Source organism: Prionailurus bengalensis, chromosome E2 (assembly GCF_016509475.1).
Source record: "Prionailurus bengalensis isolate Pbe53 chromosome E2, Fcat_Pben_1.1_paternal_pri, whole genome shotgun sequence".
Lineage (NCBI taxonomy): Eukaryota > Metazoa > Chordata > Mammalia > Carnivora > Felidae > Prionailurus > Prionailurus bengalensis.
Genome location: NC_057352.1, coordinates 44,140,441 through 44,163,298, shown reverse-complemented (window position 1 = coordinate 44,163,298; position 22,858 = coordinate 44,140,441). Strand labels below are relative to the sequence as shown.

At 44.8% G+C, this 22,858-nt stretch overlaps 2 protein-coding genes and 1 pseudogene across 4 annotated transcripts in view; 2 read left to right on the top strand and 1 right to left on the bottom strand.

The window, feature by feature from the left end:
* The first annotated feature begins 16 nt into the window (after window positions 1–16).
* SLC7A6OS (solute carrier family 7 member 6 opposite strand) lies at window positions 17–11,020 on the top strand. The gene is made up of 5 exons (XM_043600928.1): window positions 17–235; window positions 360–647; window positions 6,669–6,872; window positions 9,070–9,190; window positions 10,258–11,020. The coding sequence occupies exons 1-5, from the start codon at window positions 41–43 to the stop codon at window positions 10,386–10,388; spliced, it is 939 nt and encodes a 312-aa protein (XP_043456863.1). The 5' UTR covers window positions 17–40; the 3' UTR covers window positions 10,389–11,020.
* Window positions 2,133–2,956, top strand: LOC122495142 (annotated as a pseudogene).
* Window positions 11,021–11,759: 739 nt separating the features above from the next.
* SLC7A6 (solute carrier family 7 member 6) overlaps window positions 11,760–22,858 on the bottom strand; it is a 35,941-nt gene continuing 24,842 nt past the window's right edge. For all 3 annotated transcript variants that reach the window (XM_043600925.1, XM_043600926.1, XM_043600927.1), the window contains exons 5-10: window positions 22,356–22,479; window positions 22,043–22,146; window positions 18,024–18,120; window positions 15,604–15,753; window positions 15,309–15,492; window positions 11,760–14,855 (exon numbers count right to left, since the gene is read on the bottom strand). In XM_043600925.1, the coding sequence (XP_043456860.1) occupies window positions 14,761–14,855; window positions 15,309–15,492; window positions 15,604–15,753; window positions 18,024–18,120; window positions 22,043–22,146; window positions 22,356–22,479 (754 nt within the window). In that variant the 3' untranslated portion in view covers window positions 11,760–14,760. The remainder of the gene's footprint in view (window positions 14,856–15,308; window positions 15,493–15,603; window positions 15,754–18,023; window positions 18,121–22,042; window positions 22,147–22,355; window positions 22,480–22,858) is intronic.

The window sequence follows — 22,858 nt, the reverse complement described above, 5'->3', positions numbered from 1 at the left end:
GTACGCCCACGGGTTCCCAGAGTCCTCCGCGACAGCCAGTATGGAGGCCGGGAGGACTGCAGTGCTTCGCGTGAAGCGGAAGCGTAGCGCAGAGGCTGTCGAAGCTCTTGTCCTCTCTTGTAAGCGCCTGCGGAGGGGCGGCGTCGAGTCGGTAGCCCAAAAGACGCCTCCAGAGGATGTGGAGAGAGGGCCAGAGAATAATGTCTTCCAGTTGGTGGCCACCGTGCGCTCCCAGGTATTGGGCGGGATGGAGCCGATGTCTGAAGGGGATCTTAGGGCGCAAATGGGGGGAAGTTGTATCCCTGACCCCTTGACGAGCCGCCTGCTTACCCCGGCTGCTCTTCCCTACCACCTCCCAGGAGGAGCCAGTCCAGGAGCTCGTTCGAGCCGCCCTGCGCCCTTCCCGGGGCAGCCAGCAGCGTATTCGCCGAGAACTCCGCGCTTCGGCTCGGGAGATCCGACAGGAGGGCCGCTACAGGGTGATTTCTAGCCGCCGATCCTCAGGAATTCCGTCGGGTAGCCTAGAGTCCGAAGACGTGCCGGGAAACCCAGAAGCCACCGAGGACGGAAGCTTCCAGCTGTTCGACCTAGTCCATGAGGAAGGAGACCCAGAGACCGCCGCCGCCGCCGCCGCAGTCTCCTCCAAAGTGAGTAGCCGCCGGGAGCAGAGCGCTGGCCTTCCCGCGGACAGATAGTGCCAGGGTCTGGGCACTTAGCACACAGTCAAGAGGAGGCACACAGCTTCGCCTTACTGATGAATGAATGATCTATCAGCCGAGATAACCTCCTTTTACAGATTAACTTATTCATTCATCAGTATTTACTGAGTGCCCACTATGTGTCAGGCATTGTTCTTAGGTTCTGTGGATATAGCTTTGAGGACTTAACGTTCAGGTAGAGGAGAGAAACAGAAAACAAATTTAATAAGGGCTGTACAGGGAAGGGGGGGGCAGGAAAAGATTGGTTCCATTACAGAGGGTCTCAGAAAATGACATTTCAGTGAGGACTTGGAGGAGGTGAATGGCAAAGTACAGTGGATATGTGAAGAAAAGGCAGTTTGGTGTTTTCAAGACCAGTGTGCCTGGAGCTCAGTGAACTCTGGGAGAATAATAAGGAATTTGGGAAAGGATTCCTGTTAGACCCTGAAGATACTTTTAATTTTTGTTCATTTTTGAGAGAGAGCGGGAGCAGGGGAGGGGCAGAGAGAGAGAGGGAGACACAGAAACCAAAGCAGGTTCCATCCAGGCTCTGAGGTGTCAGCATAGAACTTTATGTGGGGCTCAAACCCACGAACCCCGAGATCACGACCTAAGCTGATATCAAGAGTTGGACACTTAACCGACTGAGCCACCCAGATACCCCGACCCTGAAGGTACTTTTTTTTATTATTTTTTTTAATGTTTATTTAATTTTGAGAGAGACAGAGACAAAGTGTGAGCGGGGGTGGGGGAGAGAGAGGGAAACACAGGATCCAAAGCAGTCTCCGAGCTGCCACCACAGAGCCCGACGCGGGGCTCAAACTCACAAACCGTGAGATCACGACCTGAGCCGAAGTCGGTCGCTTAATCAACTGAGCCACCCAGGCGCCCCTTGAAGATGCTTGCAGGGACACATTGCCTTCACCCTTAGCTGGGTAATTACTGGAGGGTTTTGAGCAATGTAAAGATAAAACAGATGGAAAAACTCATCAGAGGAAGGTTAAAGGACTAGTTCTCCCTAGCGAATCAAGTTTGAGGCAGATTTAAGTCTAGAATGCAAGTCTCTTCACATTTAATCCAGTGGTCTTTCCATTGTTAGATTTACTAAATTTGTTTTGTACTTCAGTTCCAAAAAACAAAGGCTACTTGTATTCAGACTATAGAAATAGAAAACTCTCAAACTAAAAGGTTCACCCCCCACTGATTTAACAAAAAAAACTTGGGGCGCCTGGGTGGCCCATTTGGTTAAGCCTCTCACTTTGGCTCAGGTCATGATCTCATGGTTCGTGAGTTTGATACCCACATCAGGCTCTCAGCTGTCAGCATAGAACCTGCTTCAGATCCTCTGTCCCCCTTGCTCTCTGTCCCTCCCCTGCTTGCACTCTCTTTCTGTCTCTCTCAAAATAAACTTAAAAAAAACTTAATAAACTTCACTCTTCACTCCTTTTAAAAGTTAAAGTTTAAAAACTGAAATTTTAATTCCAAATATATCAAGCAAAAAATATTTCATCATGATGCTGGTATACTTGGCTAACAATTTGTGCATGATGATGACAGCCACATCTTTTACCAAAACTAATTGAAAACTGATTTATAAGTCAAATAGCTTAAAAAGTAAACCAACGTTCGGTGGAATTGAATCAACCAAAGAGCTCATTCAATTTTAAAAGAAAAACTAGTGTATAAGCTGATGAAGGATGTGAACACAGACTTCCCGACAATGCAATAAAAACTAAACACATCAAAAATGTTTGCATATCAGAGAGCGGGACATCCGGCTTGCCAGTGGGCATCTTCAGTCTCCATGTGAAGAAAGCAATTTAAAAATGGGTGACGTTGAGAAAGGCAAGAGTTTTGTCCAAAAGAATGCCCCGTGCCATACTGTCGAAACGAGAGGCAAGGCAAACACAAGACTGAGCCAGATCTCCATGGTCCAGTGTGTGCAAGATAGGTCAGGCCCCTGGATTTTCTTACACAGATGCCAACAAGAACAAAGAACCCCTGGGGAGAGGTGACACTGATAGAGTATTTAGATAATCCCAGAAAGTACATCCCTGGAACAAAAATGATCTTCACTGACATTAAGAAGACAGAGAAAAGGACAGACTTGATAGCTTATCTCAAAAAAAGAGCTACTAAGGAGTAGTAATTGGCCACCGCCTTATTTATTACAAAACAAAAATGTCTCGTCTTTTTTTATATGTACCATAAATATTTTTTAATGTTTATTTATTTGGAGAGAGGGGAGGAGTGCAAGTGGGGGAGGGGCAGAGAGAAAGGGAGAAAGAATCCAAGGAGGCTCTGTGCTGTGAGTATAGAGTCCAACAGGGGGCTCAGTCTCACAGACCAAGAGATCATGACCTGAGCCAAAATCCAGACGCTTAACCGCCCCTCAGGATTGTCTTTTAAACAGCTATTCAAAAACACAGCTGTAGAATTAATCACAGGTTTAAAAAAATGCTTGTCCATAATAATTATCTTTTTAAAAATGGATTTAAACTGAAAGCAAACTTGGGGTTTTATGTCTACTAGACTAGCAGGGGAAAGATTGATAGCACTGCTGGCAAGGCTAGATTAAAATGGTACACAATTGTAGTGCTTACAATTGATGCAAGGCTTTTGGAAAATAGCATGGCTTTATCAGCAATCCTAAAAATAGCTTGGAACCTATTTTAAAACTACTTCAATTTATTTTTTTATTTTTATTTTTTTTAATGTTTATTTTTGAAGGAGAGAGAGAGACAGAGTGTGAATGCGGGAGGGGCAGAGAGAGAGAGACAATCTGAAGCAGGCTCCAAGCTCTGAGCTGTCAGCACAGAGCCCAGCACGGGGCTCGAACTCACAAACCGCGAGATCATGACCTGAGCCAAAGTCAGACGCTCAACCGACTGAGCCACCCAGGCGCCCCTATTTTTATTTTTTTAATGTTTTTAATTTTGAGAAAGTGTGCATGCATGTACATGTGTGCAAGTCAGGGAGAGGCTGAGAAAGAAGGAGACAGAGAATCCAGAGCACTGTGAGAGCAAAGCCTGATGTGGGGCTTGAACCCACGAACTGTGACATGACCTGAACCGAAGTCAGAGACTCAACTGACTGAGCCACCCAGGCACCCCTACCTAAATTTATTTTATTGTTGGGATTCTAAAGCCATCCAAACATATAAAGAAATTTAACAAAAGTAGTGACAGTATTTTTTGCCACATTACATTTCTCATTAATTTGACACCATTTAAATTTTTTTTTTTTTTCAACATTTATTTATTTTTGGGACAGAGAGAGACAGAGCATGAACGGGGGAGGGGCAGAGAGAGAGGGAGACACAGAATCGGAAACAGGCTCCAGGCTCTGAGCCATCAGCCCAGAGCCTGACGCGGGGCTCGAACTCACGGAGCGCAAGATCGTGACCTAGCTGAAGTCGGACGCTTAACCGACTGCGCCACCCAGGCGCCCCAAGACACCATTTAAATTTTAAGCAAATAAAGTACTATTTAATAGGAAATCTTAAGAAGTGAAAAAGTTCTGGGGCATCTGGGTGGCTCAGTTGGTAGAGCTTCTGATTCTTGATTTTGGCTCAGGTCATGGTTTCAGGGTCATGTGATCAAACCGAAGAGCCCAGGTCAGGCCCTGCGCTAAACATGGAGACTGCTTAAGATTCTCTTGTTCTCTCTCTCTGCTCCTCTCCCTCCTCTCTTGCGTTCTCTAAAAAAATAAAAAAAAAAACTGTATATATTTTTTATACAGTGTATATTTTTTCTTTTTTTTTTTTTTTTTTTGTTGTTTTTTAACGTTTATTTATTTTTGAGACAGAGCATGAACTGAACGGGGGAGGGCCAGAGAGAGAGGGAGACACAGAATCTGAAACAGGCTCTAGGCTCTGAGCTGTCAGCACAGAGCCCGACGTGGGGCTTGAACTCACAGACCGCGAGATCATGACCTGAGCTGAAGTCGGACGCTTGACCAACTGAGCCACCCAGGCACCCCTATATATATTTTTTAAAGTGAAAAAGTTCAGTTCATTTTATCTAGTGATCTCAACCCCAGGATTTATCCTAGGGAAATAATTCAGAAGCAAATAGCTATGGTCTTAACAAAAGCTACTGTTGGTTTACTAAGTAATTACTGTGCATTAAGTACTATGCTAAGTCCTTGTTGTGTTTTCTTTTAATTTAACTCCTTTAATCCTCATGCAAACCCTATGAGGTAGGTGTTTTATCCCCATTTTTCACATGCAGGAAACACATTCATTGCAGCATTGTAGATATAGGCTAAAAACTGACAAATTGACATACACAACTGCCTGCACCATTAAAGTGATAACCATGAAGACTGGCAAGATAGTATGTATGTTTATACCAGCATACACATAGACTAGACTAAAGAATAATTTTTCTTTTATAAAAATGATAGATGTTCCTTATAGAAATTTTGAAAAAATATAGGAGGGGTGCCTGGGTGGCTCAGTTGGTTAAACGACTAACTTCAGCTCAGGTCATGATCTCACGGTTCCTGGGTTTGAGACCCACAGCAGGCTCTGTGCTGACTGCTCAGAGCCTGGAGCCTGCTTCGGATTCTGTGTCTCCTCTCTCTGCACCTCCCTGGCTTGTGCTCTCTGTCTCTCTCAAAAATAGACAAACATTTGAAAAAAAAAAAAATTTTTTTTTTTTTTTAAGAAAAAATACAGGAAAGTAAAAAGGGAAAAAAATCACCTATTTTACCCCCATCACAAAGGTAATTGGAGTAAAATCAGCTTATTGTCTTCAGAGTATAAAATCAGCTTATTGTCTTCAGAGTATGGCATTTTTCTGTTTGCTAGTCTTTGTAAATATTTTAATGGCTGCATGATTTGCTGGACTAAGGGTGGGGGGCATATAAATGGGAGCCAGAACTTTGCTTGTGAACAGTTTTGAGGTTGGTCAACAGCCTGCACAAAAAGTGACATCTCTAGTTCCTTTTGACTTTGGAGCAAGAAAGAATTAATTCCCTTCATCTTCTAAGTCTGGTCTCCCTTTATCTGCCTTAGCTATGCAACATTCCTCCCAATATGGTATCTGGTTTGAGCTACACAGCCTCCTCCGATGAACCCTTTGAGAGGGGTCATTTGTAGCATGCCCCCCTGGGTTTGCAAATTGACCTATGCTACTCTGGATGACACAGCCTGTTGCCCTGGAGTACCTCTTCCCTGGGCCAGTTCTATTCTGGGGCAATCTATCCTGAGCTATTCTTTCTAGCAGTAGGATTATAGGGGAGTTCACTCCTGGTTTGTGATTAAAAGTGGGAGGGACATCATTAGGGCACCTGGGTGGCTCAGTCACTTAAGCGTCTGACTTTGGCTCAGGTCGTGATCTCACAGTTCATGAGTTTGTGCCCCACATCAGGCTCTCTGCTGTCAATGCAGAGCCCGCTTCAGATCCACTGTCTCCCTCTCTCTCTCTCTGTCCATCCCCTGCCTCACACACACACTTTCTCTAAAGTAAACATTTAAAAAAGAAACTTAAAAAATATTTATTGAAAAAAAAAGTGGGACATCATTGTGGGCAAGCCAGGTGGTGGTAGTCATGAGTCCAGGAATCGCCTTTAGACCCCTGTAGGAGGCCACACAAAATGCAGATCCCTAAGGGGAGAACATCATACTGAAGGGGCTTAGAAGACGTGGGGACAAGACCAGCCAGCTCTGCTGGCCCTCTCCTCAGGCCCATCTTTCCATGTGCTCTCTTCTGTCAGCCAAGCACAAAAGGACAGGAGCCTATAAGTGTCTATTTCAAAAGAAAAACTACACATTAAGTTTTTAGAGATAATTGAGTTTTTAATTTCATTGCTAATTAAGAAGAAACTAGTAGGACATGGGAATAAGAATCTTGAATTTAACATAGACAACTATAGAGAGGCTTCTTTCACTCAAATCTTAGATTCCTCCTTTTGGAACATCGATGGTTTAGATCATGTATGTATTATCTCTTGATTTCTTTATAGATCTCTGACCCAGATGTGATCCTCTGCAATTCTATAGAGTTGATCCGTGAGCGGTTGGCTGTATCTGAGGATGGACCAAGAATTGGGCACCAGGAGGAACAGAAGGATGACTATGTATATGACATTTACTACTTGGAGATGGCCACTCCAGGATGGATTGAGAACATCCTCTCCGTGCAGCCCTATAGCCAGGAGTGGGAGCTGGTAAGGGGACCCATGAGGATGAGGGGCATGAGGTAGCCTAAGCAATTCTCTGGTCAGGATGCTTTGCATCCACTGGGTTCAAGGTTGTTCTTACCTCTTCTTGTTCTTGCTTAAATGGAAACATTTATTCTAAATGCTTCCTGGGAACCTGGGTTTAGTGCAAGAAATTTTGGGAACAACGGTCTACATTGATAATGTTTGCTCTTAATACATCTTTTATAAAGTTTGCAATATCATTTTTAACATTTATACCATCCACCCTTGGGGAAAAACATGGGGACTTAGAAAATAAACCAGAAATTCTTAAACATGAATGGTAATAAAAGCTTTTTTTAAAATTATATCTTAAAAGGGGGGGGGATCCTTGGATTAAGAAATCTAACATCCTGGGGCACCTGGGCGGCTTAGTCAGTTAAGCGTCTGACTTTGGCTCAGGTCATGATCTCACAGTTCGTGGGTTCGAGCCCTGCATCAGGCTCTGTGCTGACAACTCAGAGTCTGGAGCCTGCTTCAGATTCTGTTTCTCTCTCTCTCTCTCTCTCTCTCTCTCTCTCTCTCTCTCCCTCCCCCTCCCTCCCTCCCTCCCTCCCTCTCCCTCCTCTCCTCCTCCTCCTCCTCCTCCTTTTCCTCCTCTTCCTCCTCCTCCTCCCCTGCTCACTGTCTGTCTCTCGGTCTTTCAAAAATAAATAAATGTTAAAAAAAAATTCTTTTTTTAAAAAGAAGAAGAAAACTAACATCCTGACATCTTTATTTATTTTTCTTAGTGAGCTCTACATCCATTGTGGGGCTCACACTCATGACCCCAAGATCAGGAGTCACATGCTCTGCTGATTGAGCCAGCCAGACGCCCCTTGACATCATTATTCTGTTTTGTTTTTTCTTAAGTTTGTTTACTTTGAGAGAGAGATAGAGGGCATGCCCCTGCACATGAGCAGGGGAGGGGCAGAGAGAGAATCCCACACAGGCTCCTTACCGTCAACACAGAGCCTGCCATGGGGCTTGATCTCATGAACCGCAGGATCTTGACCTGAACCAAAATCAAGAGTCACTCTCTTAACTGAGCCACCCAGGTGCTCCTGCCATCCTTATTATTTTTTTTCCACCAGCGGGGGAGGGGCAGAAAGGGTGGGGACAGAGGATTCAAAGCAGGCTCTGCACTGACAGCATCAAGCCCATGAGATCATGGCACCATGAGATCATGACCTGAGCTAAAGTTGGATACTCAACCAAGCCACCCAGGCATTCCAACTCTTTTGTTGATATTGTTTGTTTATTTTGAGAGAGTGAGAATGTGCAAGCAGGGGAGAGGCAGAGAGAGAATCTCAAGAAAGCTCCATACTCAGTACAGAGCCTGATGTAGGGCTTGATCTCACAACCATGAGATCATGACCTGAGCCAATATCAAGAGTCTGACACATAACCAACTGAGCCATTCAGGCGCTCCAGACATCATTATTCTTAAAACAAATTCTAAAATGGTGAAAGGCATATTTATCCCATACCTACACTGCAACCATAGTCTCACAGTCAAGAACCCACCCTGGACCATTGCATAGCCCCTCTTCCTGCCCTTACACTCAAGTTTTGGTTCTGATTTTTGGCATCACCCATAATCCATTTAATCCCTCTCCCACCTGGCTATCCTAAAGTTTGAAGATCACTGCCATCACCTGCTCAGAGCTGTCTCTCCTCCCCAGCCTGGTGTGTTCCCTTCTGGTGGAGTTCATCCTATCAGGATTGTAATGCCTGGAGCTGGACTCTGAGTGGGGAATAGGGCTGTTGTCACTATCTTGTAGCCTAAGGTTACTATAGCCTCTTGTGCAGCAGATTCAAAGCAGCTCCTAGGCTGCCTCATTTTCACACAGCGCTCTTAATTTTTTTAATGTTTTTGGTTTTTTTTCATTTATTTTTGAGACAGAGAAAGACAGAGCATGAGCAGGGGAGGGGCAGAGAGAGAGGGAGACATAGAATCTGAAGCAGGCTCCAGGCTGTGAGCTGTCAGCACAAAGCCCGACACGGGGCTCGAACTCACCGTAAGATCATGACCTGAGCTGAAGTTGGACGCTTAACTAAGTCACCCAGGCGCCCCTTTCACACAGTGCTCTTAAATGATCTCTCCAAGTTGGTCTGCTAATAGCTTCCCCCCTACAACCTTAGAGGTTTTGATTTATACTCATGATTGTGTTGAGATGTGCAGGTGAATGATGACCAGCAACCAGAAGACATTTATGAAGATGATGATGATGAGAATAGTGAGAGTAACTGGCGCAATGAGTACCCAGAGGAGGAGAACAGTGATGGAGATGAAGATTCCAGAGGTACGTGGGTGGCAATGTTGGATGGGAAGGGACTGGTGGCATCTAAGACTGAGGTGTGAGCACGGTTCACTTACATCTTAACTGGCTTTCCTTCTCTACCATTCCCAGCAGCTCACCCACAAGCCATTGGAGCTCTAGGAACCCCAAAGACCAGTGTTTCCAGGGGGCCTACTGGGGTTTTAATGTCAGTCAGGGATGGGTTTGAACCCTTGGTTCTTTCATGGCCTGTCTGTGGGTCTTGGGGACATAGTTAATGGCTCACTGAGCCTCATCCTGTCTCCAGAACAGTATTGCACTAACTTTAGTGATTGGGATTAAGGGAATCATGTATCTCAGTGTCTCTTCTCTCGCTCAGTCAGGAAAGTATTGGAGAGGTTTGCCAGTAGGAGCAGAGCTAGGATTTTGACAAATCAGTTATATAACTTCTCAAAGAAGTTGCTGTGTTTATACCATTTTGAGGAAGCTGCAACACAGGCATGGTACCCTGGGGAAGGAAGAAGGAGAGGTACTCTGATGATAAAATTCCTTCAGTGATTATGTTCTTTGTGCCAACAAAAAGAACTTCTTGGTCTCTGTTAATGGAGGAACAATTAAACTATGGAATATTCTTTTGGGGAAGTGCCTGTGATATGTTGAAAGGGGCAGACATGAAACTATATTTACAGTATGACTACAACTATTATAACAACAACAAAAAAAAATGCTATACTTAGGGGGAGAAATGAAAAAATATTCCAGTGTTGAGGGATTTGGTTTAGGTGGTAGAGAAATAGGATTGCCTTTTTTTTTTATTTTTGAGAGAGAGAGCACAAGCAGGGCAGGGGAAGGGGACAGAGAAACCAAAGGGGCTCGAATTCACAAACCGTGAGATCATGAACTGAGCCGAAGTAGGATGCTCAACTGACTAAACCACCCAGGTGCCCTCCCCTGCTTTTTTAAATTCAAAATTCTCTTCACTAAGCAAGTATTTTAGAATAGAGAACAAAAAACCCAGACCTTCTTGAGATGGTAAAGGGTTGTCGTGGCCACCTAGAAACTCAAACAGCCCATTTCTTTTATCATTCTAGGCTCTGATGAATACGACAGCTTCAGTGAAGAGGAAAGAGGCAACAGCAGACCACAGATGTGGAGCAAATACCCTTTGGATGTGCAGAAGGAGTTTGGCTATGATAGTCCCCATGACCTGGATTCAGACTGATGATCCCATGAGATTCTATCACAGGCCCTTGAGGGCTCTAACTGCAGCTTCAGCCACCCTAGTAACATCCTTGGGTTTCTTAGCTTAACAAGTAGAAGGGAAAACCCATGTCCAACAGCACCCTCCTACCAGTGAAAACCTGTGCTAAAGGAGTGTGTCTTTTTCAGTAACAGTAGGGCCCCTTTGTCTCAATCAAAAGTGACTCTATAGTCTGGGGGGAAAAATGCTGTAAAAATGATGCTTCCTGGCCTGGGGATTTTCCCATTCTACTCCTACACTAAGGCCAGTAAGTGGAGGAGAGCCTCCTGTTTCCTCAACACTAAGATTTAGCTTTCTCATACCACCCGGCCACCTGCCTCCAGTAAAAGCCTTTCTTTGGATGGAATCTAGAAGGGCTATAGTTGGTCCCTTATAGCAGCAAAGACTGGATAGTTGTGGCCATAGAGATGGAAGTAGAATCTGCTTGAGCTATGAGAGGTTTTAAGTTAACAGCTGTCTCTACCACCCTGTTTCCTGACTCTGATAATGGTTGTAAAGACTGCTGTCTTCCTTTGGCAGTGGTGCCAGAAAGAACAGGATATGTATGAATGTGATACTCTTATGTTTAATAAAAACTAACTTTAAAAATGGGAGCAAGTCATTCCTTGAAAACCTTTTAGTTTTTATTTTTTTAGAGAGAGTGAGTAGGGGAGGAACAGAGGAAGAGAGAGAAACTTAAGCAGGCTCCACAATCAGTGCAGAGCCCAATGCGGGCTTGATCCCACAACCCTAGGATCATGATCTTAGCCAAAATCAAAAGTTGGATGCTCAATGGACTGAGCCACCCAGACACTCCTCAAAAACCTTTTTTTTTAATATTTTTTAAATTTTTATTCATTTTTGAGAGAGAGAGACATAGGGTGAGTGGAGGATGGCCAGAGAGAGGAGGAGACACAATCCAAAGCAGGCTCCAGGCTGCAAGCTGTCATCACAGAGCCAGACACAGGGCTGGAACTCACTAACGATGAGATTATGACCTAAACTGAAGTCAGATGGTTGACCAACTGAGCCACCCAGCTGTCCCTCCTCAAAAACCTTTTAAATCTGAATGGCTTTACATGTTTTCCCACTGTACCTCCTATCTCCTATCCCCACCCTCGACCAAAAATGGGCGGGGGGGGGGGGGGGGGGGGCGGTGGTTAGTGAGACAGCTTTCAGGATTTACCTTAGACACAAAGGACTTCAGGCAAGTGACGAAAAGAAAAGCATATCCTGAACTTAGCTTTCCAATGAGAAATGTTAACTATGCACAGTACTCACTAAAAAGTGATTAACGGAACTTGGACTCCCTATAAGCAAACACTGTCCCTACTTCATTCCATACCACACATCTTTGCTCTGAGTTGGCATTTATTCTTCTAAGAGAACACTGTCCCATAGAACTTCATGCACAATAATTATGTTCTATATCTGTACTGTACAATAGTAGCCACTAGCCATATGTGGCTCAGCTCTTAAAATTCATGATTAGTGCAACTGAGGAGTCAATATTTTTAAATTTAATTAGCTATATGTGCCTAATAGTTAACTGTACCGGATAGTACAGGTCTAGGAAAATAATACACAGAAATTTTGATTCAAAATGTGCCTTCTTGCCCTGTGGCACGAACACCCATCACATGGAAAGATGAGTTGCACAGGGATGTCTTCTACCCACATCTTTTATAATTTCTTAAGTATCTCTCTCTAACCTGCCTCCACCCATTCTTTCACTTTATGTTCATTTTGTAGGTCTTTCCTATATTCCTAGATTTATGTTAAACCTGCCAAAGTGATTAAATTCCATATGTACTCTTGTGGCTACAAAACCAACAAAATGTTAGTTTACCATCCTAACTATCCACAAAGGTACAATTCAGTGCTGTAAGTAACAGGCAGCAATTTACATGTGTAATACTAGTCATCTTCGTCTCCTGTAGGCATAGAAACAAAGGCTTAAAAACTACTCAGTGCCATTATAATGTGCTCACTGCTGTTTCTATACTCATTAAGGTTTGCCAACATTAAAGGCTGACAACCTCACATACTGTGCCTACTGCAAAAGGGATTAGCACACCAGGAGAAGGATTGAAGGAGATGAACAACAAAGACCTTGCAGAAATTTAATTCCACCACAAAGCTTGAGTGCTGTAGGGAGTCTCTGGCTTCCCTCCCACAGATGGGTTCTTGGGTGAAGTCTGTATCCAGCACAGAGGGGAAAAATGCAGGTGCCATCCAGTAATGAGAGGGGGATGACATGGCTCACTAAGCTTGTATGGGGTCACTTAGGGTGTGAGGCCCCAGGAGCCAGTGGGGGGCAGCAAGTTCTTGGGACTAGCTGGTCACTTCCTTCAGTGGAGAAAGCTAAAACCTTGGTCAGGGATCCTCAAGACAAGCACACACCACTTCAATGATTAGCTCCAGAGGATCCCTGGGAAAAGTGCCATCTTGCCTCAGACAGGAGTCAAGTTTACACAGTCTAGGCAAGTCAGCCTTTGCACAGACTCCCTATTGACCCAACCAATGACAGTAGGAATGTCCTCTCATTTTCTCATCCATGCATGCCCTGAACCGAAGACAGCTGTGCTCATGCTCCCCTGATTGTCTTTATTGAGCAAGTATGACCAAGGCCATTCCCCTGACTGCGACTGGGGCCATTTGGTGGAAAAGAATGATCAGGAAGGGAGATTGCCTCATTCTTGTCTTTACAATTGACCAATTCTAAAACCAAAGGATAAGAAGTCCAGGCAGGGGATGAGCCAAGTCTGCAGGTTCCTCTGGACCCAGGATGACAGTGTCTGGACACATCACAGGACAGATGTACAGTCCACCGCAACCATGGCTGTCCATGAGGGAACGAACATCCATTAGGCCAAATCTGCTCTGGCCTGACCTGGATGCTAAAGCACAGCCTGAGCACCAGAATTAGTTGCTTCCAATCACGCAGTCTGCTGAGGAGCCAGATTTGAGGATGAAGCAGCTTTCTCCCCCCTAAGTCTTCACTATCTCCACAGGGAGAAAATAGAGGTCCACAGAAGTACCAAGCTCTTCCTGAGACTGCAGGCCCACCAAACCTCCAGCAAGCGGAGGCAGACAGGACAGGTATGCACTATCCCGATGATCCACACCAAGACAGCTCGGAGTGTAAACAGAGCCCAGTGTTGGGGATACAAGAGGAGCATGCAGCGTGATGTGAGGTTTTCAGAAAAGGGAAATGACCACTTCTAGCACCAAGGTGGGCTTGTGTGGGTCTGCACAGCATCCCTCACACCGGCCCTTACAGAAAGAAACAAGCTATTTGGTGGCTTGGGTCCATGAGACGGTCTCTAAGCCATTGACAGCTGAGAGAATTCAGGTAATCCACTTGAATTCTAGAACAGTTCATGTCCTCTTAAAGTTCATACCAGAAACCCAGAAATTTACCTTCTATCATCTAGAACAAAGACCTAAGGTCTCAAGTAAAATAAAGGATTATCCTTCAAAATAGCAGTATTACCAGACTTCTGACTCATGAATTTGTTCATTTGTCCTTGCTGATTTGAGCCAGGTGCTTGTAATCTGTGACCTATTGACTAACGTGTAATTGATACATGAGTTTAAAAAAATCTTTAAAGTTCACCTTTGCAGCTAAGACTCAACAGAAGAATGTGCTAAAACCAAAAAATCTGTGGTCTGAGTCTGATCCACCACCACACAGAGACACCTCTAAGGGCAGAGGGACTCAGTTTGGAGTAACTTTGAATTTTTAAACACAATCAGTCTATGGCATTCGGTAGATGAATGAACACCAATGCTTTGCTAGAACTGGGGTTCTGGATTAAATAATATCAATAAATAATGGAATACAGCCGTCTTTCCAGGGAAAGACTTTGAGTCACAGGAAGAAATGATAGCATTTTAGGCCTCTACAGTCAGATGCTTGGACCTGGTCAGAGGAAAACTTGCCATAAAGCAGCCCCTTTTGTAGAGACTTCTGATTCAAACCTCAAATATCAAATTCAGAACCACCAGCCACAGCTATTAACCTAGCACTTCCTTTTCCCCAGTGCAACTTGCCAAGTGTTTGGTAAGCTGTACCTACTCACCAGAAACAAAACTAAACAACTATTCCCCTGACCCCAAGCCCTCCCACCACCACTTTCTATACAGTTCCCACCTTCAGGCTGGCCTCAGACCCTGAGTCTGCTCCCAATGAGAGTGGCCACCAAAGCAGGCCATTGGCCCTGAGCCCCCTTACATAATGTGGCCCACAAGATCCTTTAGAACAAGAGAGTTGGGCCTGTACAGTCTTGTCATCTGGACTTTGGTGGCTGTGGCTGGTCTTCCAGGCCTCAAGGGACATCACCTCTGGCCTCTAGTCAGTTTTCCTTTCAGCCTTTTTCTCTTCAGCTACATCAAGCTCGGTCAGGACACAAAAGCAAAGCTGCTGGGTGACTTTGGTGATAGCAGCTAAATGAAAATAGAGAAGAGAATTCAGCAAACTGATGGTTAGCTACAACCCCAATAAGAACACCACAACGTTGATTAAAGCATATCTATGGCCCCCTCCCACTTGTCCCTTGGGTATCCTGTGCCAGGCTTTGCCTCTTAACCCCATAAGCCTCACTGTCCTCCATTCCATGCCCAACCAGAAAGTGATGCATGACTCCCCATCTCCCCACATGGATTGCACTTTCAGGAGGGAGTGTTTTAACCCAAAAATAGGACTCTAAAGTTAGAACTAAAGTGCTCATGTCACTGAGAAGTCACGTGGTCTCCAGTACATCACTAGTATAGGGGAAGCTTTTAGCCACCACTCCCACTTCTGCACACATCTGTGTGTGCATGCGCGCATACACACACACACACACACACACACACACACACACACACAGGCAGTGAGTGATGGGCAAAGAAACTTACCCAGGACATTCCGAATAAGTAGTGGCCTCTGGGACTCTGGCAGATAAACACCCACGAAATAGACAGGAACCCCGGAGAGGGCAATCCCGATGCCAATGAGGGAATTGATGGTGTCACTGAATAGAGGCACAATCACCAGAAACACAGAGCATGTGCAGAACACGATGGGAAAAAACAGGCTCAGCTGAAATGGAGGGAGGTGAGATACGAGGTAAAGCACTATGCGGGAACAGGGTACAGAGAAGTCACCTACAGGAGATGGCCCACCCCTCCTAGTCTGTCCACAGTCACTGACCTTCAGAGGCCGGAGCCGCTCAGGCTCCTTCCAGCGAAGATAGAGCTGTCCAGCAACAGACAGGCCCACGAAGAACCAGTAGCTAAAGCTGAAGTAGTTGATGAGCAGGAAAACATCTTCCACAGTGAGGTAGATGAGTGTCATGGTACACTGGAGGAGGAGGGGATGGGAAGAAGGAGTGGGCATTGTCACTAACAGGCCACCCCAGGAGACTCCAACCACCCAGCAATCAATACGAGATCTGCCGTTCATTGCTGATTTAGCTTACCAGACTACCTCCCGTTCTTTTCAGTGACCCCTTGGCATCAGATAGGTCAATTCTCTGCATTAACCTTCAAGGTGGCATCTCTCCCTCTTCTGTTGGCTCTTCCTATACACAATGCCTCCCTTCTTTTTTGCAAGCACTTCAATAAGAAGCCAGACTCCTTTCCCCTTCTGATGGCAGATATTTAGGCCCTCCTCACTTTGATGCATCAACCTCAACATGAAACACACTGCCCTCTGGAGACCATCACTCCTGAGTCCCAACTACCTGGCTTATAAATGGAGGAAATGCCTCCAGAACCAACTCACTGTCCTGGGGTCTTAGAAATGTAGATTGGCAAAATGGATCTATACACCTGATAAAACAGGTATGACAGAATTTGCCCTCTGGGACAAAAAAGTCCTAGAAGACAGAATCAGGGACTAGAGTCCTGGGAAAGGTCAGATTTACTTAAACTTCAAAAATATGGAGTTTCCCCATTTAATCTTTTCACCTATTATCAACAAAGGATTTAAAACAAAAAGAGCCCATTCTGGGGAGAGAAAGGGGACTGTATTGAAAAAAGTGGGGTGAAAGAGGATTCAAAAACGAGATGTCAAATCTCCCCTAAATTTATAAATTCAATGCAATCCCAATAAAAATACTGAGAAGATTTTATGTTATCTTGACAAAATAATGAAGTTCATAAAGAGAAATACAAATGTAATTGCCAGGAAAACTTCAGGGGGGAAGAAAAAACTATAGAAGTATCCTTAGTCCCTGTTTAGATTTCAGAAATTCAGGGCGCCTGGGTAGCAGAGTCAGTTGAGCCTCCGACTTCAGCTCAAATCATGATCTCGTGGTTCATGAGTTCGAGCTCCACATTAGGCTCACTGCTGTCAGTTGGGAGCCCACTTCAGATGTTCTCTCCCCTTCTCTCTCTGCCCCTCCCCTACACATTCCCTCTCTCTCTTTATCTCTCAAAAATAAATAAGCATTAAAAAAAATAGTTTTTAGAAATTCAGTACAAAGCTAAATAATGAAGGTTGGTGTTAATAGAGAAGATAAGTTGAGCTGATGATACTACTTAAGGGGTATGTAATTGTACTTGGTACATATGAAGCACCCTAAAAATTAGCTATTATTTTTATACGAGAATCATTTTAAACTGTGGATAAATGGATTATTTAATAAATGATATTGGTATGGCTGGCTAGCCATTTGAGAAAAAATTAAGTGAATTCCCCCCGCTCACTCCATACACTATAAATTCCAGATGAATCCAAAATTTAAACTTAAGTAATGAAACCAGAAAATAACTAAATGACAAAAATAAATAAATAAATAAACTGTCCACCAAATCTTGGAGTAAGGTTTCTCAAGGCCTTTGTTGGCCTTCATATATATAACACCTTAGTGCAAATGAGAAAATGGCAGTCCTACTTCAGGTCTTTTCTCATTTGTTAGAATACTTTCATAATTTACTGATTTTGTTAGTAAATGTTAGTAAAATGCTTTACTGCTATCTACTGTATATAAATCTATGATGTCTATAGTATGAATAGAGGCCCCTAGGTAGTTGATATACAACTGGACTGGCTTTTCTAGATATGCTTTCATTAAATTAAAAAAAAAAAAAAAGGAGCTAGAAAGAAGGAGAAGAAAAGAACTACTGACAGAAAAGATGGATAAATTTTACAAATTCAATTTTATATTCTTTTGTACTGTTTCCTTCTCTAATATAATTGTTTTACTTAAAAAAAATTTTAATGTGTTTTTATTTTTGAGAGAGAAAGAGAGAGACAGAGTGTGAGCATGGGAGGGGCAGAGAGAGAGAGAGAGACATGGAATCTGAAGTAGGATCCAGGCTCTGAGCTGTCCGCACAGAGCCCAATGTGGGGCCCGAACTCACGAAATATGAGATCATGACCTGAGCTGAAGTCGGATGCTCAACCAACTGAGCCACCTAGGTGCCCTGTTTTACTTTTATATTTTTTAAAAAGTTTAAGAAAAGAGAATAAACACTAAGAGGCTTGGAAAATATCTTAACTGACCAAGCCACCCAGGTGCCCTTTGGCTTGGGAAATGTCTTAAGAAGCTGCTATACCTCCCACCCAGTCTTCTCATAATGTCAGCAGGGGACTACAATCCCCACACCCGCCCCAGCAGAGCTTACATTGAACAATAAAGCAGGGATGGGTGTAAAACGCTCAATGTGGATCATGGACAGTACATCTGGGAGGTGGCCCTCACGGGAGCCCACGAAGAACAACCTAAAAGGACAAGAAGTGTGTCAGGATGATCCTTTCACTTAGCCATGCAGCCATACTCCTCAGACAAACTAGGCTCAGAGCTCCAGAAAAAAGCAGGAGGCAGTGTCTCAGGAGCATCACATGCTCTCTATGCATGCCCAACCCAACCTACCCTCACCCTCACCCCAACTTTACCCACAGATGTTTCCAACCTCCAACCATGGGTACGGTACTTCAACATTATCCAGGCACGTCCTACCTCACTGTTGGCCATGGACAGCCGCCAGCCCCTCAGCTATAAAACCCACCAATCACCCAATGAATGCCTCACCCTCCCATCACTCACTGGCACACCAATCCATTCCACCAAGGGTACCTCCAGTCCATCACCCCACAAATTTCATACTTAATACAATGGCTGTTTAAAGAAGGGCAGCCAGCTCTCTCTTTCTATCTGCCCCGAGCTCCTGATATATGATAGGACAGGACAAGCCTGGGGCTCAAAGAGACAACCCAGGCTTCCTCTCTGTCCCCAAAGAGCCCTACTGATTGAGAAACAGAGCAGCAGAGAAATGAACCACAGACCAGGGAGTACAGCATCATCATGGAACACATGGCATTCACCAGGCTTGGGTGGGCTGGGGGAATAAAAAACCTTACAAGAGATAACCATATCTGCGCTGGGAAGAAGAGTTGGAGTTTGCCAGAAGGTGAGTGGGTAGGTGGGAAACAGCATAGGCAAAGGCAAAAGAAGCTTGGAGGAGTGAAAGAGGGTGGCCTCCTTGAAGGTTGGTACTAGATGCCTGCAGTCCCAGGATAAGGTGTGTGAGGAGACAGCTGGAAAGAACTTGCACACAGGCCATGCTGTGGAGTCTAAACAAACACTGAGAGTCACCTGTGGCTCTGAAGTAAAGGCCTGACAGGATTTGACACAGAGACTCTGGGGGCATCATGGAAGCCAACTAAAGGAGGGAGAGGCTAGGGTATAGGGAGAAGGCCACACAAGAAAGCAATCTGTGACAACTGTCCCATAAGAGAAGAGGCCTGAATGAGGGTAGACACCCTGGTTTAGGAGAGAACAAGACATATGTGACAACCTCAACTAAATTTGGTGATACATTACATGTGTGTGTTTATATATGTGTGTGCATGCATGTACATGTTTGAGTTGGAAGAAGAGGGTAGACACCAAGGGAAAAATAAAGAGGCCACACAAGGAGAACTGATAGCACATAACATCACAACTAGAGACAAAGCACAAGTGGAGTGCATTGAGATACCTGTGGGCCATCCAGGTGGAGCCATAGGAGTTGAAGATAGCATCTGGAAGGGTCATAGGGCAAGATATTGGGAGTTGGCTCACACAAGGTTAATAATTTGTGCTAGGTAGAGAAGAAATATGGTAGAGGGGATGTTGGAAGGGGAGATAATGTCCTGGTGCAGCAAAGGTGTCTAGTACAAAGACAAAGACAACTACATAGGTAATAAAGAAAAAGTGAGAAGGTAAGACAGAAACAATTGTGCATTATCTTGACATCACTGCAGTCCCCTTTATATGCAGACCCTTACTCTCTGCATCCCCTATCCCCACCCCCATCCTGTCAATGCCACAATATAGCTGAATGAGGTTAAAAGGCACCTACCACATAAGTATTTTAAGAAGACTGTCAGAGCTGGGGCACCTAGGTGGCTCAGTCAGTTAAGTGTCCGACTCTTGATTTCAGCTCAGTTCATGATCTCAAGGTTTGTGGGATTGAGCCCCACATCAGGCACTGTGCTGACAGTGTGGAGCCTGCTAGGGATTCTCTCTCTCTCTCTCTCTCTCTCTCTCTCTCTCTCTCTCTCCTTCTCTCTCCCTCTCTCTGCCCCTTCCCTGCTCTCTTTCTCTCTCTTGCTTTCTCTCTCCCAAAATAAGTAAATAAACATTAAAAAAAAAAAAAAAAAGAGCGGTGTCTGGTGGCTCAGTCGATTAAGTGTCCAATTCTTGGTTTCCACTCAGGTAATGATCTCTGAACTCACAGATTGTGAGTTCAAGCCCTACCTGGGGCTCTGCACTGACAGCGCAGAGCCTGCTTGGGATTCTCTCTCTCCTTCTCTCTCTGCCCCTCCTTGCTCATGCTCTCTCTCTCAAAGATAAATAACCTAAAAAGAAAGGAAGGAAGGAAGGAAGGAAGGAAGGAAGGAAGGAAGGAAGGAAGGAAGGGAGGAAGGGTGGGTGGGTGCCTGGGCGGCTCAGTTGGTTAAGCATCTGACTTTGGCTCCGGTCATGATCGCAGTTCATGGGTTTGAGCCCTGTGTCAGGCTCTGTGCTGACAGCTTGGGAGCCTGAAGCCTGCTTCAGATTCTGTGTCTCCCTCTCTCTCTGCCCCTCCCCTTCTCATGCTCGGTCTCTCTCACTCCTTCTCTCTCTCAAAAATAAAAAAAAAAAAACATTTTGGGGCGCCTGGGTGGCGCAGTCGGTTAAGCGTCCGACTTCAGCCAGGTCACGATCTCGCGGTCCATGAGTTGGAGCCCCGCGTCAGGCTCTGGGCTGATGGCTTAGAGCCTGGAGCCTGTTTCCGATTCTGTGTCTCCCTCTCTCTCTGCCCCTCCCCCGTTCATGGTCTGTCTCTCTCTGTCCCAAAAATAAATAAACGTTGAAAAAAAAAATTTAATAAAAAAAAAAAAAACATTTAAAGAATTAAAAAAAGAAGAAGAAGATTGACAGAGCCAATTGGGATGTCTTAGGAATCCGTAAGGGTAAGGCTATAGGAAACACTATCTCTGGGTGGGGTAACTTGTTAAGAGTCACATCTGGTGCAACCCTGGCCACACCAGGCTGAAGCAAGGGAAGATGACACCATACTGTTTTACAAGACTTTGATTTCTCTGTTATTCTGGTTACCCTAGGGAGACCCCAGGTACATGGACTGAGGTGTCAAAACTAGTAAGAAAAATAAACAGGATGAAACTATTTTATTAGTTCATCTTATCTGTTCATGCAGAAAATATCTATTGAATATCTATTACACTCCCAGTCCTGGGACAGCAACGTTTATAAGGTGAGTGGAAGAGAAATCGGGAAAGAAGCCTTTCTCTCAGATATCAGAGAGTCACAGAGTCACAGGAATAGTTTCAGAAGTAAAGGGTGGTAAGCATCACTTGCTTTGGGGATCCAGCAGGATAAGGACTGGTACACAATGTACACAGGTACACTGGTAATAAGAACATTTTTTTAGGTAGTAGAAGCCAAAGTATAATGGTTAGAAAAATGACTGACAGTCAAAATGCATACTATTCCCTCAAGAAGTGTGTCCATAAGGAAGAAGGGGGATAAGAAAAGTTGTTTTGTGATTTCACTAAGTAGAGATAAGAGAAGCGCAGAGCTGGCTCCAACTGAACATCCACCAAAGAGAAGGGCCAAGTGATGAAGCAAAATGCTAAAGAAGAGGGTGGTACTAGAACCCAGAGTGAGCCTGGAAAAGCAGAACTGCTCTTTTCTCTGAAACAGGAGGAAAGACAAGTGCTCCTATAGATAAGTCTCTATGCAGAGAGGAGAGCAAGAGCCTACCTGCCAGCCTTAGTGTTTTTGAAATGAGGGGCAGAGTTATCCTGTACTAATACCTGGTACACAGCAAGTGCTCAATAATAATCTTCTAAAGGAATGAATCCTGGGGCTGCAGATAACCCACTCTAGGAGCATAGAGTATAGTCCCTGACAGGATCACTACTCCAAGCTACGACCTTCCTCCGCTCTACCTCTAACCAGTTTGTCCTCGTCTCAGGTGGAAGTGTGAGCTTCAAGCACACAATGTTTGCACAAAGGCAAGCATATGCATGCATATTAGCTTACACACACATACACCCTATATATCCAAGAGAAAGAAGGGCTCTTACAGGCTCACCTAGAGCCTGAGGGGATTAAATACCGCAGTCTGTTATTGGTAAGGCAGAAACACAGTACCTTGATGAAGCAAAGATAGACGCATTGAGGCCCCCAAAGCAGGACAGGGCAACGGCAATAGGAATGGTCCAGCTGAACATGCCAAATGTCTGGTCAGCAAATGTCTGAGGGCAGAGCACAGAAGGCACTCAGCACAGGACAGGCTTTCATAAGCCTCCTGTACCTATGCTGTCAGGACAAATGCCATCACTACTGAGCAGCCCACCCACCCTCTAACCTAGACCCATCATCCCCCCCTGCAGAACTGGAATGGCTGCAGAAAGAAAGATTGAGCCATTCAGTATGAAAAGGTGATGAGCAAATGGGTACTCACCACAGCCACAGCATCACTGTCAAGGACATCTGAAATGCTCAGCACTGTGTAATAGGCCACATTGGTCAGGATGTAGATGAGCGTCACAATTGGCATAGAAATCCCAATGGCCAGGGGCAAATTTCTGTCAGGACAAGTGAGACAGGACTACCTAGAATCAACTATCCTTGGAGTCAAAAAAAGTTAACCCAAGGATTTTTCTGAAGTTTAACAGTTCCCTGGCTCTAAATCTTTGAGGCACGCTCCTCTTCCCCACATGGTCAAAGATGGATATGAATCCCATGCCCTTTCCATGGAGAAACAGAGAGAGCGAGGGAGAGAGGGAGAAGGAGAGGGGGAGAGAGAAACCCTTCTCTGTGAGGATAGCTGGGGATCAGTATTTGATCCTCACCACAATAGGACCAATGGACCCCACTGAAGGAGGAGCAGTGTCCTCCAGGGACTGGAGGTCAGGCTGGGGAACTGGCTGCCCAGAATAAGCTCCTGGCTCCTCAGGCCTCAGT